The sequence below is a fragment of the Prinia subflava genome, chromosome 8, assembly GCF_021018805.1.
Source record: "Prinia subflava isolate CZ2003 ecotype Zambia chromosome 8, Cam_Psub_1.2, whole genome shotgun sequence".
In the NCBI taxonomy this organism is placed as follows: domain Eukaryota; kingdom Metazoa; phylum Chordata; class Aves; order Passeriformes; family Cisticolidae; genus Prinia; species Prinia subflava.
Window position 1 is genome coordinate 35,872,839 of NC_086254.1, and position 14,443 is coordinate 35,887,281.

A 14,443-nucleotide genomic window follows, 5' to 3' on the forward strand; every position below is an offset into this window, starting at 1 on the left:
GGATTTCTTACTCCATCCCCTCGATTTGATGGAGTCCAGCCTGGCCAAACACCAGGTGCTGCCCCAGGCTCATCCCTTTGTGCTGCAGGGAGAGCAGAGCTGGGACTGGGGCTGGGGTACCAGTGCATCCTACACAGCCTTCCTTCCCAGCCCTTGTCATGCTCAGTGAGATGGACTGAGACAGGCAGCCTGAGAGCTCTGTGCTAGAGTGGCCCAGAGGGTGGGTGGGGAAGAGCCAAAAGCAGCCATGTGACCTCTGTCCACTGCAGAGGCCCTTTCCAGCAGCTGTGGGCCTGGGATACCTGTGGAAACCTCTCCATGCCCCCCAAGCCCTTGGTGCAGTTGGAAGCACAACTCAGTGTCTTTTTCCCTTGCCATGCTTTCCCTCCCGTGCTTGGCTGGGTGGGTGCATGCCAGTGGGAAGGTCCTGGGAGCTGGGCTGGGCTCCCCCACGATGTCCCCTGAGCTTGCTGCTCATGTCCCACAGATCTCTGGTGGCCCCGCTGGAAAGGAGGTGTTCACCAGCATTTTCAGCGCCACTGCGGAAACGCTCTCCACTTCCACCACTACCCACGTTACCAAGGTGAGAGCAGCTCCAGGGCTTGCTGAGGGCCGCAGAGTGAGGGGTGGGTGGATTTATATTGTGCTTGTGCAGCAGAAAGGGTCCCTCTCCTTCCAACGAGCCAAGAGCTGTGTGCTGTCCCATGGCAATGGTGGTCCCACAGAGTGCTCTGTGCCCTGGGTGCTGCCTGTCCCATCCAGCCAGGTGTGACCACAGCAGGCAAGCACAGCCAAGGGTGTGCTTTCAGCCAGGGGCAGGCCAGGGGTGGGAAGTGAAGGAGACAAGGCTACAGCAGAGGGTCTTACTCATGGCTGTTGCATCCCCAGATTAAATAAATGCTCTTCTTCCAGGGAACAAAGGACAGGATGAGAGGAAATGGCCTCAAGTTGCACCAGGGGAGGTTTAGATTGGATATTAGGGAAAATTTCCTCACAGAAAGGGTGCTCAGGGACTGGCACAGGCTGCCCAGGGCGGTGGTGGAGTCCCATCCTTGGAGGGGTTTCAAAGATGTTCCACTGGGGACATGGTCAGTGGTGGCCTTGGCATGCTAGGGGAACAGCTGGGCTTGGTGATCTCAGAGAGCTTTTCCAGGCTCAGTGATTCTCTGATTCTCTAAAGACAGCAGCAGCTCTGTGAGGGGGCTGAGCAGCAGGAGGGTGCTTGGTACCTGCCCCCAGCTCTTCTCCTTCCCCCCTGTGGGCTGCTGTGTGTCACATTTCTCCCCAAGTCAAGGGCTGGGGAAGCTCTGCTGAACTACAGGGTAGTTTTTGAGGGGATGCTGGTGCTGTTCCTGCTCCCATGGCAGAGTTCCCCCTGCCTGGAGCTGGCTGCTGGGACAGGGGTTGAGAGCTCTCCTTCTCCTCGTGCAGACTGTGAAAGGGGGGTTCTCCGAGACGCGGATAGAGAAGCGCATCATCATCACGGGAGATGAGGATGTGGACCAGGACCAGGTAGGAGCAGGATGCCCTGCCTTTGCCCAGTTCTGACTGTCCCTGGATGCAGCACTGCATGTTTCTACTTCTGGCTGAACCTGTTTATCCCTTTTGTCCAAAAACTGACCACCAAGGCCCCAGACCTGTCCAGCAGGGTGGGTTTCCGTGGGTGCAGTGACCCTCAGGCCATCTCCCACCATGAAGCCATGGCAAAGGTCACATCCCAGTGCAGAACAGAGTGATGGAATCACATTTAGAGGTGCCCTTTCTCTGTTGAAATAGTCCAAAGTGACCCAGGTCACCTCTCTCGTCCAGCACAATCTCACTACAGGTTAAGTCTCTCCAGGTGATGGTGTTTTGCCTCTGCCTCAGTGTCAGAGGACAAAAATTGACACACTTTTGTGATTAAATAACAAAGACTGAAACAAATCTTCAGAGCCACAGGGTCATTTTCCTATGGCTCACCCTTTGGGATGTGTTACTTAAGAAAAAAAAGTTAAAAATATAAAGTAATTAAAAGGCTCTAAAATAATTTTTAGAATTACAATAATGAATTTGATAATTCCTGTAGATTTTTCTAGTGTTTTCCTTTGCCTAGGTTTCAGCAGAATATCTGTACAGAAAAACAGCCGAGAAGGACACATGTGAGGGCGCCCAGTTGTGCTGGATTCCCATGTTGGCTCCAGCCTCTTCAGCCAGGCTGCTGTGGGTTCAGCTCTGAACCCCTGCACTCCAATCTCCACTCTGCTCCCTAGAATCCTACGCAGCTGCTTTCTGGCTGCAGTCAGGGTATCTGATTGCAGGAGAGGAAGGATAAATGCTCTCTCTTACCCTTCTGCTTTCCAGGCACTGGCTTTAGCAATCAAAGAGGCAAAACTCCAGCACCCTGACATGCTGGTAACCAAAGCTGTGGTGTACAGAGAAACAGAGCCCTCTCCAGAGGAAAGGGACAAGAAACCTCAGGTAGGTGGAGAAGCTGCAAGTGTGATTTACACCTGCTGGGTAATGGGGGTGTAACAGGTCACGGTCTGTGGTCCTCAGGCATTGGCACAGCCTGGGCAGCCACCTTGTTGTGGTTAGGAAGCCACTACCATGCCACCAAAAGCAATGCTGTGATGTCACCCTGCTGCCCTGCTCAGCTCAGGGCTCAGAGGCATTTGAGGTAAAAAGAAAAGGACCTGCTCGTCCCCCTGGGGTGGGGAGGAAATGAAGGGACCTCAGGTTTGTGGGTAGGCTGAGGCACTTGGCTGCGGGTTCTGCAAAGCCAAAGTATCAGATCAATATTGGCAAAAATTATAATTTCTTTACAAAAACCATACAGTTTTTCAGTCCCACTTGGATCCCCAGGTTGAGTTTTTATACACACACAGGTGTAGGCAGCAGCACACAAGGTTTGCACCTCCCTGCAGACACCCCAAAGCTGTCACAGTCCTAGACACTTCTCTAGGGCTTGGACAGTCCTACCCCACCCCAAACCCCCTTTTTGACCCCATTCTCCCCTGTCAGCCAGGAGCTGCAGCTCCTCTGGGCTGGCACAGCCACCAGACTGTGTGGGAGCAGTGGTGGCAGAGGTGCAGAGGAGAGGGAACAGTTCTGGGGGCTCTGGCAGCAGCCAGGCTGCAGGTTTGGACAGGCTCCTCAAAACTGGGATTTTCCATTTCTTTGTCATATGAAGGTTTTGATTGGCAGCTTTTAAGCCTGGAAAAGTGACCAGCAGTGCAGCTGGGAAGGTCAAGGCTCGTGGAGCTGCCTCGTCCTGTCCCACAGTACAGACAAGTCCAGACATTCCTGCTTCCCATAGAATCCACCCAGTTTTAATTGAATGGCTTAAAGTGAGGGAGCAGCAACTCCCCCTCATGTCCTTCATGCACCAACAGCAGCCCAGTGCCTGAATTCCTGCTAATTACCAGAGCTCCTGCTAATTAAATGCAAACTGTGGCCCCAAGTGTTTGCAAAGTTTCTATCCAGTGCCCTCATCCAAAGAGGAGACTCCATGGATTGGCACTCCATGACTTGGTCCTTTCCATCTGCCTTGCACAGGAATCTTGACCAATATGTTCCTGGAAGTCAACATCTGTATTCCAACCTGGAGAACGGGAGAAGGAGCCTTCATGCTGGATTTGTCAGCAAGACATAGACATCCTAGCTGCAATGTTCATGGCGAGAGACAAAAATTTTTAAAAAAGGAATAGCAAATATATTATATATATATATACATACATACATATATATATATATATATAAAAACAGGAAACAAAATGCATCCTTGCACTGCTGCTATATGCTGGAAATGAATAGTAAACACCACCACCAATAAACAAAGCCAACCCTGTGCAGATAAATTGAAGAATTTCCTGGATTGGTGATCAAATCAGATTTTAAAAGTCATAATAATAACAATAATCTCGGTAACAATACAGTAAGCCACCATCTTGCATGTTACATGAAAGGACACACAATCATGAGTTCATTTGTTGCACACTGAATGGAAAGGAAAACTGCTTTGCAACAAAGCAAGTAAGCAAACTGAAGTAAAAAACCACAAGCAGAAGCAAAACCATTCCCCACCTCTGGAAAGAAGAGAGAAAAACATTCAAGTTATGACCTTAGAGTTATTTTCCAATTCACAAGTGTCGTTTCGCCCTTCTCCTCATTCCATGCTGGTTTTTTGCATTTTTTGGGGGTTCTGTTAACTCTTCCCCTTCCCTTCCTTATCTTCTCTGTGCACTTGTCCAACCTCTTGTTCTCTGAAGGTATTTAGGAATGGGTTTAATTTCGAACAAAGCAAATCATATGTACATGGTTTCTCATCTCTAACGAGCAGCCTGTGGGGTTTCATATGGATGTGCATTTCAGTTCTGTATATTATTCTGTATAACAGAGGGGGAGGGAGGGAACAATTCTGAAATAATTCAACAATGCTGGTACAGACAATGCCGACATTTTTAAATTATTAACTCTTGGATTGACCGTGGTTGGTGTACTTGGAGACTCTTAGATCACACGTGGGACTCTGAGTCCTGCAAGAAGGGAATGGGAAAGGTTTTGGCTGCTGCTGGCTGGGGAGAAGGGGGAGAGGGCAAGGGACAGGACTGTCCTGCCGGCTAATCTGCAGTGTGTGTGGTGAGGTTTGGAGGGCAGTGGTCACCTGGAGGGGCACGGAAGGCTCCAGCTCCAAGAGCCGTAGGCAGGATGGGCTCCCAGCCCCCCCTGGGATCAGCTGGGAGCGAGGTGGGAGCCGCAGGGCTCGGGGTCCCCTGCAGCCTGCAGAGCCGTGCTGCTGGTGGGGTGGGTTTGCTTTGATTCTGGATCCCAGTAATGGAGGTACTGGAGTTCTGTAATAGTGCCAAAGGCAGAGGGGCTGTTTGTGCCCTGCCTCCCCCACTACCCGGGGTGTGATGGCAAAGGGCTGCGGACAGCGCTGGCAGGGCCATGGCAGTGCTGCCCCGACCCGCCTGGAGACGGGCAGTGGAGGGGCCGTGCTGTGTCCATCCCTGCAGAGTGTCCCCAGCATCCCAGGCTGTGTGGGAGAGCCCAGGAGGCGCCAGTGGAGCTGCTCCCAACTCGGCCTTCAACCACAGGCTCCCTCCAGGGCTGCCTTTGGAAGGGGATCCTGGGCCAACCCCAGGGCCCCGTACACTGTGAACCAGGCAGTTCGGGTAGGCTCAGAACCAAAACCAGAAAGGAAAGGAAAGGAAAGAAATGGGTTTCCTTCTCGGAATTGTCTCTAGCTCCTGCAGAAACAGAAGGGCCCATGATTCTGCACCATTTTGCCTTTAGTCTCCCACCCCTCACACAGACTGTGCCCAGGACCAGGTGTGTTTCCTGGCCCTGCTGGGACTTGCAGGATGCCCAAGCAGGAGCGCCTGAGCTTGAGGATGCCGTGGGCAGACCCTGCTCCCACCTTCACTGTCCCAGGAGGGAGCTGCTCCCTGGCAGCTGCTCACCAGTGAGTGTTCTCCTGGCAGAGAGGTTTCTCCTGCAGGCATGGAAGGCAAAAGCACAGGGGCTGCTGCCAGTGCCAGTGCCAATGCCCATCCTTAGATTCCAGCCACGTGCCTTCAGAGAGCACAGCCCCAACCTAACAGCAGTTAAGGCAGTTGCAAAGAGGCTCCTTTTCTCTCATTTGTTTTTCCAATGCACCCAAGCCAGCCATGCCCAGCAGTGGCACTGCCAGGGGTGGTGGAGGGCCACCTCTGCCCACCGTTCTGGCATCCACCAGTACATGGCACAATTCAGGGTCGGGGGAACCCATCTGGCTTGGGCACCTCCACAGCCCACCCAAGGCCGCTGTGACCCTCCAGAGTTGCTTTTGGCATTGTGCACAGTCTGGGAATTGAAGGTTCCCGTGGGATTGAGCAGCCTTACAGAGTCAGGCTCCCTGTGTGCTTGGGCTGCCATGAGTTCTGTTTGCAGTGAGCAGCCCCTGGCTCCCGCAGCGTGTTCATGGGTGGCAGTGTCAAAAACTTTTTTTTTCTTTAAAAAAAACAAGAGAAAAAAAAAGGAAAGTAAAAAAGCTCACTGCTTGTTCTCCTGGCGAGGTGTGGCTTTCTGCTGCTCAGCCCCAGCCTGCCCATCACCGTGCTCTGTTTCAGATAGCTGGCCACTGCTTGTTTTCTTCCAGAGGCCTTTTTTGTGGAAAGGGGTGGGAGACATGAGTGCCTGTTTTTACCCAATCCCACAAATTCATTCTGAACCTGGCCTGCAATTGCATGAGTAATAATAACAGTAACAGTAATAATAATAATAATAATGATATTTATTTTTATTTGAGAAGCACCTTACCAACCAACTGCAACGCTCTGTTGTTCCTTCACTAACTCTCCTTTTCTCTTCCCTTGTTCTCCCTCTCCCCCTTTGGTCATACTCCTTTTCAGTGCTCGGTGGTGTATGCGTGTGTGCTCACTGTTCTTGTATTCAATAAAAGTGAAATAAATGTGTTTGATGCTAAATCAGCCTGGGGCCTCGGTGGACTCTTTCCTACTGAGAGGATGGGTAAGTGAAGGGGGAACCTTGCAGCAGGGGCCACTGCACATGGAAATACTGGGCTTTGTTTAAAGAGAAGATTGTAGAAATCATGGAATCCCAAAATGGTTTGGGCTGGAAGAGAACATAAAGCTCATCCTGTTCCATCCGCTGCACGGACAGGGACACCTTTGACTATCCCAGGTTGCTCCAAGCCCTGCCCAGCCTGGCCTTGGGCACTGCCAGGGATCCAGGGGCAGCCACAGCTTCTCTGGGCACCCTGGGCCAGGGCCTGGCCACCCTCCCAGGGAACAATTCCTTCCCAATACCCCATCCAGCCCTGCCCTCTGGCAGTGGAAGCCATTCCCTGTTGTCCTGTTCCTCCATCCCTTGTCTCCAGTCCCTCTCCAGCTCTCCTGGAGCCCCTTTAGGCACTGGGAGGGGCTCTCAGCTCTCTCTGGAGCCTTCTCTTCTTCAAGTGAACACCCCCAGCTCCCCCAGCCTGGCTCGGAGCAGAGGGGCTCCAGCCCTCCACCTCCACCTCCACAGCCACCTCTGGACTCTTTCCAACATCTCCACATCCCTCGAGTGCTGCAGACCCCAGAGCTGGGCGCAGTTCTGCGGGTGGGATCTCACCCCACCAAGAGCAGATGAAAATGTTGCCAGGTCGGGAATTACAGCTGGTGGAGCCGGGAGCGGCTTCGTGCGGCAGGGGCTGAGCCTCGGACACACCGTGGGGCAGCGAAGGTGGTTGTGAGAATGCTCAGGGTGCAGGGAGGTGGTGGAACCGCCCCTCTTTGGGGACCCTGGCTCTGTCTGTTGTCCTGGGAGGGAGGACGCGGTGCAGGGACAGTGTCCAGCTTAGAGGTCTGTGTGTCACAGTGAGGGTCCCCTGTGTCTGTCCCGGGGCCTCCATCAGTCCCAGGCACGGCTCTTGTCCGTGTGGTCCGCTGCGGGCCGGGAGCACGGCAGCCCGCTGGGGGGACTGAGGACCGGCTCAGTGGGGACACTGGGTCAGCGTGGAGCGCCGCCAGCCGCGGAGAGGCAAAGGGGAGCAGCGCCGGGCTGGGGATGGGGCTGGGGGGAGGGGACAGGAACGGGACAGGCGCCGAGCAGGGCCCGAGGCGGGGGAGGTCAGGGGCAGCCCAGCCCCGACTCCTCCCCGCTCTCGGGCGGGGCCGGGCAGCGAGGGGGCTCCGCCCGCTCCGTGCCCGGAACCGCCGGGCCCGGACATCCGGGCAGGGCCGCCCGCAGCTGCGGCCCGTGGGAGCGGGCGGCGCGGCCCGGCCATGGCGGCCCCGCGGCCGGACCCCGAGCTGGCCCGGCAGCTCTTCTTCGAGGGCGCGGCCGTGGTAGTGCTGGACGTGCCCGAGGGCACCGAGTTCGGCATCGACTGCAGCGCCTGGGCCGTGGGGCCGCGGTTCCGCGGCGTGAAGATGGTGCCGCCGGGGCTGCATTTCGTGCACTGCAGCGCGGCCGGCGCCGGCGGGCGGGACGCGGGGCCGCGCTCCGGCCGCTTCCTCAGCCTGCGGCGCCGCGAGGTGCGGGTGCTGCGCTGGGACCCCGCGGGCGAGGCCGTGCGGCCCGAGCCCCCCGAGCAGGGCGAGGCGCTGCGGGACAGCCTGCGGGAGCTGGACCCCTTCCTGGGGCCCTACCCCTACGAGACGCTGAAGAAGTGGGTGTCGCTGAGCAACTTCGTTAGCGAGGCGGCGGCCGAGGAGCTGCAGCCCGAGAGCGGCCAGATCTGCGCGTTCGCCGAGGTGCTGCCCGAGGCGGCGGGGCGGCACACGCGGGACCGCGCCGGGCAGCGCCGGCCGCCGCTGGGCGCCGAGTGCCGCAGCTACGCCGAGGGCCTGGCCCGGCTGCCCCGCATGCAGCCGCGGGCCGGCACCCAGATCCGCTTCTCCGAGCTGCCCCGGCAGGCCTTCCCCGACGGGGCCACCCCCGAGGAGATCACCCGGCACAGCATGGACCTGAGCTACGCCCTGCAGCGGGTGATGGAGCAGCGCTACCCCGGCCGGCCGCTGGGCCTGCTCGGTGAGCACTGCCCGGGGAAATGGCATTTCTGTGCAAAGACGGGCTCCAGGGCCGAACCGTGCCTGTTCCCTGCGCGCCGAGGAATCTGCTCAGTGCAGGACAGGAGTTTGTGGAGTTTTTAGCAGCCACAGGAGCTGTTCCCATTGCCTGGAGAGGCTGAGGCCGGAGCTCCGAGGGGGCTGCGGCTCCTCCGCAGGGGCAGCTGCGATCTCTGTTCTTTGTGACCGGGGAGAGCACCTGAGGGAACGGCTGGAGCTGTCAAGGGAAATTTAGGCTGGATATCAGGGAAGGTTCTTCCCCAGAGGGTGCTGGCACTGCCCAGGCTCCCCAGGAATGGGCACGGCCCCGAGGCTGCCAGAGACTTTGGACAGCGCTGCCAGGGATGCACAGGGTGGGATTTTGGGGTGTTTTTGCAGGACAAGGAGCTGCACAGGATGATCCCACTGGGTCCCTTCCCTCTCAGCTCATTCTGTAATTCTGTTCCAGGACTCTCTGGTGTGAGGACAGGAGCTGCAGCCCAGATTAGGTCAAAAGCAGCGGTCACAGGTGGCCCTGGTGTCTGGCGCTTTACCTGTTCAGTGAAGTTCTTGCGGACATACTGTACAGAGTCCTGGGAGCATCAGTGGGGATGGGCATCCCCAGCCCCTCATTCCTGTGGTTGGGCAGGGCGTGGGGGCCTCCCAGCTGGCAGCTCCTGGTGCAGGGAGCAGCCGCTCCCTGGCCCGGCTCCCTGTGTGCTCCCTGTTCTGCTCTGACAGGGGCGGTGTCCGGGCTGTGCCAGCCCTGCTGCGGGGACACAGAGCTCCCAGAGCTCAGCTGCTCCCAGCCTCTTCTGCACCTGGGATATAAACAAATGCTGAGTCTGTGGAGGTCCTGGAGCAGGGGTTGTTTTGTTGCAGGATGGAGGGAGAAGCCCTCCCAGCTTCCTAGCCCGAACCTAAATTTGGAATAAGCCTTTGTTTGTACCTTCTTCCATTTTTTGTACATTAACGTTAGACAATTTATTCTTTTTCTAAATTACCAAAGACAGCTGTAGGATGTAGAGAGAACAAATTACCTTAGGGAATGGTGGCAAAGCAGTTGATGGTCAGCATCCAGTGGGATGAACCCTGGCTGTTGATTCACAAGGCAAACACACTCGTTGATGTACTGCTGATCTCTCCCAGGATGCCAGGACATGGTGTTTGCAGTCCCATGTGGCACTGGACACTCAGCACAGGCAGGCTGAACTCTCAGAATAACAGCGGGGTCTGGTTGATGTCTGGGTCTGTTGTTTAGTGTCTGTAAAGTCCCTCTCCAGTGCTGATAATCACAGTTACAGGTGACCTGCCCTGTTCTGCTTTGCTACAGCTGAGGAGCAGCATAGGGTCAGTGTTTGAGAAGAGAATGCACTTTGTGGGGTTTAGAAATGATTTACAGAGCTTTGGGGAGGACACATTCCCAGGATATCTGTTTACTCTTACATGTTTTGTTTTGCTTCCCTTCTCTGAACCCATATAGCTGAGTTGCAGTTTGCTTTCATCTGCTTCCTGATTGGGAACGTGTACGATGCCTTTGAGCACTGGAAAAGGCTCCTGAACATCCTGTGCCGCTCAGAGGAGGCCATGAGCAAGTACCAAGACCTTTACATCAACCTCATTTCTGTGCTGTATCACCAGCTCAACGAAATCCCAGCAGATTTTTTTGTGGACATTGTCTCCCAGGACAACTTTTTAACCAGCACCTTACAGGTGTGTCTGTGGCTGTTCCCTGGAAATGGGAGTGAGGGAGGGCGTACAGGGTATCACATCTGGGGAGAAGCTGCCAAAGGAATTAGCCTGTGTGGGAGATGGGAGCCTGTCTAAGCACACAGGAACTGACTTTTGCTTTTTCCCTCTGTTATTCAGCTCAACAGCTACAAGAGAGGCAGGGCTAGTGCAACATGGTATATGTTTAATTTTTCCAAAATTCTGTTCTTTCTTGAAAAAACAACACAAAAAACTTTGGCATGAAGGACTGATGATGATGATGATTTTTGGAATGGTTGGCTCAGTATGCAGGGAAGCTGCAGCAAAACCTTATTGAGCTAAGGGCAGTGATAGTGTTTAAGAAGCTTTTCCATTCCTTAGCACAGCTGAGGATTTCCTGTAGTAAAGTCCTTATCCAGAGGGAATTTATGGCTATTCCAACATGCAAAATGTACTGCTTCTGCTGATCTGTGGCTCAGCCCCAGTGAGACCAGAAACTCCACTGATGGTGACTGTGGTGGCAGTGCAGCAAACTGGTTTAGTTTACAAAAAAAAAAATCCCAAATCAGATACACTGATGAAGCTGTGCAATGGGAACCAGCCCTACAGGAAGCTCTGGGCAGTTGTGCTGCAGGTCCTCTCAGAGTCTAGTGCCCTCTCCTTTCCCAGAGAGCAGTTCCATTCCTCTCCTTGTTAACCCCATGTTCTTGCTGTAGTTTTGGGGAGGGTGGAGGTGTTGGGGTTTAATTGCTGGGTAAAATGTTTTGGGAAGCATTGCTTTAATCAAGTGTGTTTCAGAATTTTCAGTCTTCAAATTCTTTCAGAATTTTCAATTTTACAAGTCTTGGGAGGGTTATAATTTATATTTTATTTCTGTTATTAGATTTTTTTTTCCATCCCACTACAGGACTGGACAGCCCAGCTGTGTTTGTCAGTTCTCAGCAGTATCCAGAATATGGCAACCAGCCATTCTCTCCCCCTGAGGGGAATTTGGGAAACCCTTATTGCTGGTTCTGGCTGCCTGAGTCTCATCCACCCCTGGGCTCCATCAGTCTGTGTTTTACTCCTCAGCAGGAGCTGTGCTGGTGTCAGGATCACCCTTAAGCCCTGGCAGGAGTCACCACATTCCCAGTAACAAAGAAAAGCCTTGCAAACTGAGCCCTTCCTCACTCAGTTTTCCATTCTTCTGCTCCTGTGGGATTTCCCCAAAGTGGTGCCAGGGAAGCTCTGGGCCTTGCCTTTCCCCTCACTTTACTCACAGACATCAGAATTCTCTGCCTCAAGAGAATTGGCTGTGGGCAGATGCTCAGAGCTGTGGGGGAGGGCACTGTCTGTGTAGCTCCTGCTCAGCTCTGGAAGCAGCAACTTCATTTTTGGAGTTTGATCCAAGGCAAGAAGAGCACAGCACAGCCACCAGTGACTGCAGCCCTACCAATGCTTAAAGAAAAGAAAAAAAACCACTTGGTGAAATAATTAATTTAACATGCAGTTCATTGAGAAGAAGTGGGAAGTATAGTTCTTCTAGGAAGTAGGAAGTTTATATATAGATACATAATCTTCTAATCTTTTTTCCCTCCCAGCAGCATTGCGGTGTAAGAGTTCTCTTAGAGGCAGTTTTCCAGTAGAATGAGCAAGGAAAAGGCAAATGTTCATGCACAAAGCAGTGAACTTGGCTGCTCACTGGCAGTGTTTTATCCAGCTTTCAGTAGGTCTCCCCAAAATAGGAGGCTGTGTTTTCCCCAGAGGAGATTTCTTTTTATGGAAATTAGTTCTGGATCACAAGTTCAGGAGGAGCAGAGCCAGGCTGATCCGAGCTGGGCCCTGGGGTTAGTGCCCTGTTACTCACACACAGGTGCTTTTCCCCTGGGGTGCCAGCAGAGGCTGTGAATTTGTGACACATTAATAGATTTGTGTTTGGGGATGAAGGGCAAAGGTTCCTCCAGACTTCGGCACCCTGTGCACAAGGTGGGAATAACCAGGCTTTTTTCAGAGCTCCCATTCCTCTCTGACATTCAAAGCGTTTTCATTAAGTTTGTTCTGTATCCTAAAGTCTTGGTGATACCATATTGCAAAAATACTTTGGGAGATCTCTACCCTTGGAAATGAGGGGTGCAATTATCTACTGGCCTTTTGGACACTTGCTGGAAATTTGCTTACTAGTACTTAATTTTTTTTAATTCCTTCTGTCAAGACATTTTCCTTAGCTCACACTTTGCCATATTTCAGAATTCCACAGTACAAATTCAGTTACAAACATACTCCTGCTTCAGACAAAGTTCTTACCTGAGTGCAGATAATTCTGATGCTGACTCAGTGGTGTGAAGGCAGGATGGGCTTGGGCTGTGAGGTGAGACGTGTGGGCTTTGCTTGGGTCCCCAAAGCTGGAGTAGTCCCAGAGTGGAGGATGCTAACCTGGCACTCTCCTGGTGCTCCTGGTGTCTCTGTGGGGAGGAGATGCCCAGCTGGTGCCACAGCTGAGCTCTCCCTGACCTCTGCTCTTTGTTTCAGGTGCTCTTCTCCTGCACGTGCAGCTCTGCTGTGGATGAGACTCTGAGGAAAAAGGCTGAAAAGTTCAAGGCTCACCTGACAAAGAAATTCAAATGGGACTTTGAGGCAGAGCCTGATGACTGTGCTCCTGTGGTGGTTGAGCTGCCTGAGGGTGTGCAGGTGGACTGAGCCAAAGGCCTCCTTAGGAGCAAACAGCTTCTGAAATGACCCCTTCCTTCTCTTCTCCAGCCTTGCCAGCTCCTTAAAGGCTGTTTGTGAAGCTGATCCTCTTTCTGCTGGAGAAGCAGGTGTGGGAAACCCAGGAAGATGCTGAGCTTTGTGAGGAGACCAGAGGTGTTGGAGGAGTTTGGGTGTTGCCACATGGCTGCTTTGGACCTTGGGGTTTTCCCAGCCCTTCTGCAGCATCTCCTCCTAGAACACAAACCACAAAGTCATAGAATCATTAAAATTTAAAAAGACCTTTTGATATCATGGAGCTCAACACTAAATCTCACACTGCCACGGTCCTCCTGCACTCAGCTGTCCTCTGCATCCCTGTGGTAAAGGGCTGTAACCCCACAGAGTGGTTTTGGCAGCCCAAACCCAGGCTGTGAGCTGAAGTTCGGCTCTTCTGGGCTCGTGTTCAGCGGTGTGACCATGACTGCTGCACTGCTGTGTCGGGTGCTCACTGTGATTTGTCTGTTGGGGAGGAGGCTCAAAGCCACAGCAAAATTCCTCCAGTTTCATGCACCCAATACCTCACTGTCTTATTCCTGTTGCTCCTATTCTGTTAAACTCTTTTGTATTTACTGCTGGCACTGTTTTGCCTGGTTTAAAAGAAAGTGAACAGTTTGGTGCTAGGAAATAGTTACTGGACTGTGGTCACTGTAGTTAAAGAACAGAGCCAGCAGGAGATAAAGGATCAGATTTCCACATGAACTGGATCCTCTGTTTTGTTATAATTGGCAATCCTATGTTTTTGCTCAAAAACTGTGATTGAAAATGGTTTGTAATGGTCAGGTTCCCATGATGAATTGCACTTTTAGCAGTTAAGAAAAGAGAATATAATTGTACTTCCATTGTGGTGGGTTTTTGCTTTTTGCAAGGTTGTAGTAGATGTTGGAGTCCTACAAAGCTAATCATAGAACCCCAGAATGGTTTGGGCTGGAAGAGACCTTACAGACCATCATGTGTCACCCCTGCCAGGGCAGGGACACCTTGCACTGTCCCAGGCTGCTCCAAGCTCCATCCAGCCCGGCCTTGGGCACTACCAGGGATCCAGGGGCAGCCACAGCTGCTCTGGGCAACCTGTGCCAGGGCCTGGCCACCCTCCCAGGGAACAATTCCATCCCAAGATCCCATCCATCCCTGCCCTCTGGCAGTGGGAAGCCATTCCCCTTGTTCCTGTCACTATCTGACCTTATAAAATGTCCCTGTCCCTCTTTATAAGCTCCTTTGTATCTCCTTTTATCTCTCATTAGTATCTCTTGCTAGACGAAAAAACAAGTGGGGAGCAGCCAGGCTGTGGTGCAGGAAACAGAAGCAGCAGAGCCTCAGCTAAATGCAGGTGGAGGTGCTCAGAATGATCTCGCTGCACACTGGGAGGGAAAAGGGAAGTGGGCACATAGGAAGCAGCTTGTCGGATGTTTACAGGGTGGGGATATGAATTCGGGGAGGGAAAGAGTGGGAGTCAGCAGGAAGGACGGTGTGTATAAGTGGCAGCACAGAGTAGA

General features: G+C 53.3%; 2 protein-coding genes across 10 annotated transcripts in view; both read left to right on the forward strand.

Moving 5' to 3' along the window:
* EPB41L1 (erythrocyte membrane protein band 4.1 like 1) overlaps nucleotides 1–6,449 on the forward strand; it is a 65,299-nt gene extending 58,850 nt beyond the window's left edge. For all 9 annotated transcript variants that reach the window (XM_063404727.1, XM_063404726.1, XM_063404730.1 and 6 more), the window contains 4 exons: nucleotides 488–583; nucleotides 1,432–1,512; nucleotides 2,341–2,457; nucleotides 3,535–6,449. In XM_063404727.1, the coding sequence (XP_063260797.1) occupies nucleotides 488–583; nucleotides 1,432–1,512; nucleotides 2,341–2,457; nucleotides 3,535–3,543 (303 nt within the window). In that variant the 3' untranslated portion in view covers nucleotides 3,544–6,449. The remainder of the gene's footprint in view (nucleotides 1–487; nucleotides 584–1,431; nucleotides 1,513–2,340; nucleotides 2,458–3,534) is intronic.
* Nucleotides 6,450–7,668: 1,219 nt separating this feature from the next.
* AAR2 (AAR2 splicing factor) lies at nucleotides 7,669–13,794 on the forward strand. Its single transcript, XM_063404737.1, has 3 exons — nucleotides 7,669–8,496; nucleotides 9,997–10,226; nucleotides 12,732–13,794. The coding sequence occupies exons 1-3, from the start codon at nucleotides 7,749–7,751 to the stop codon at nucleotides 12,897–12,899; spliced, it is 1,146 nt and encodes a 381-aa protein (XP_063260807.1). The 5' UTR covers nucleotides 7,669–7,748; the 3' UTR covers nucleotides 12,900–13,794.
* The last annotated feature ends 649 nt before the right edge of the window (nucleotides 13,795–14,443 follow it).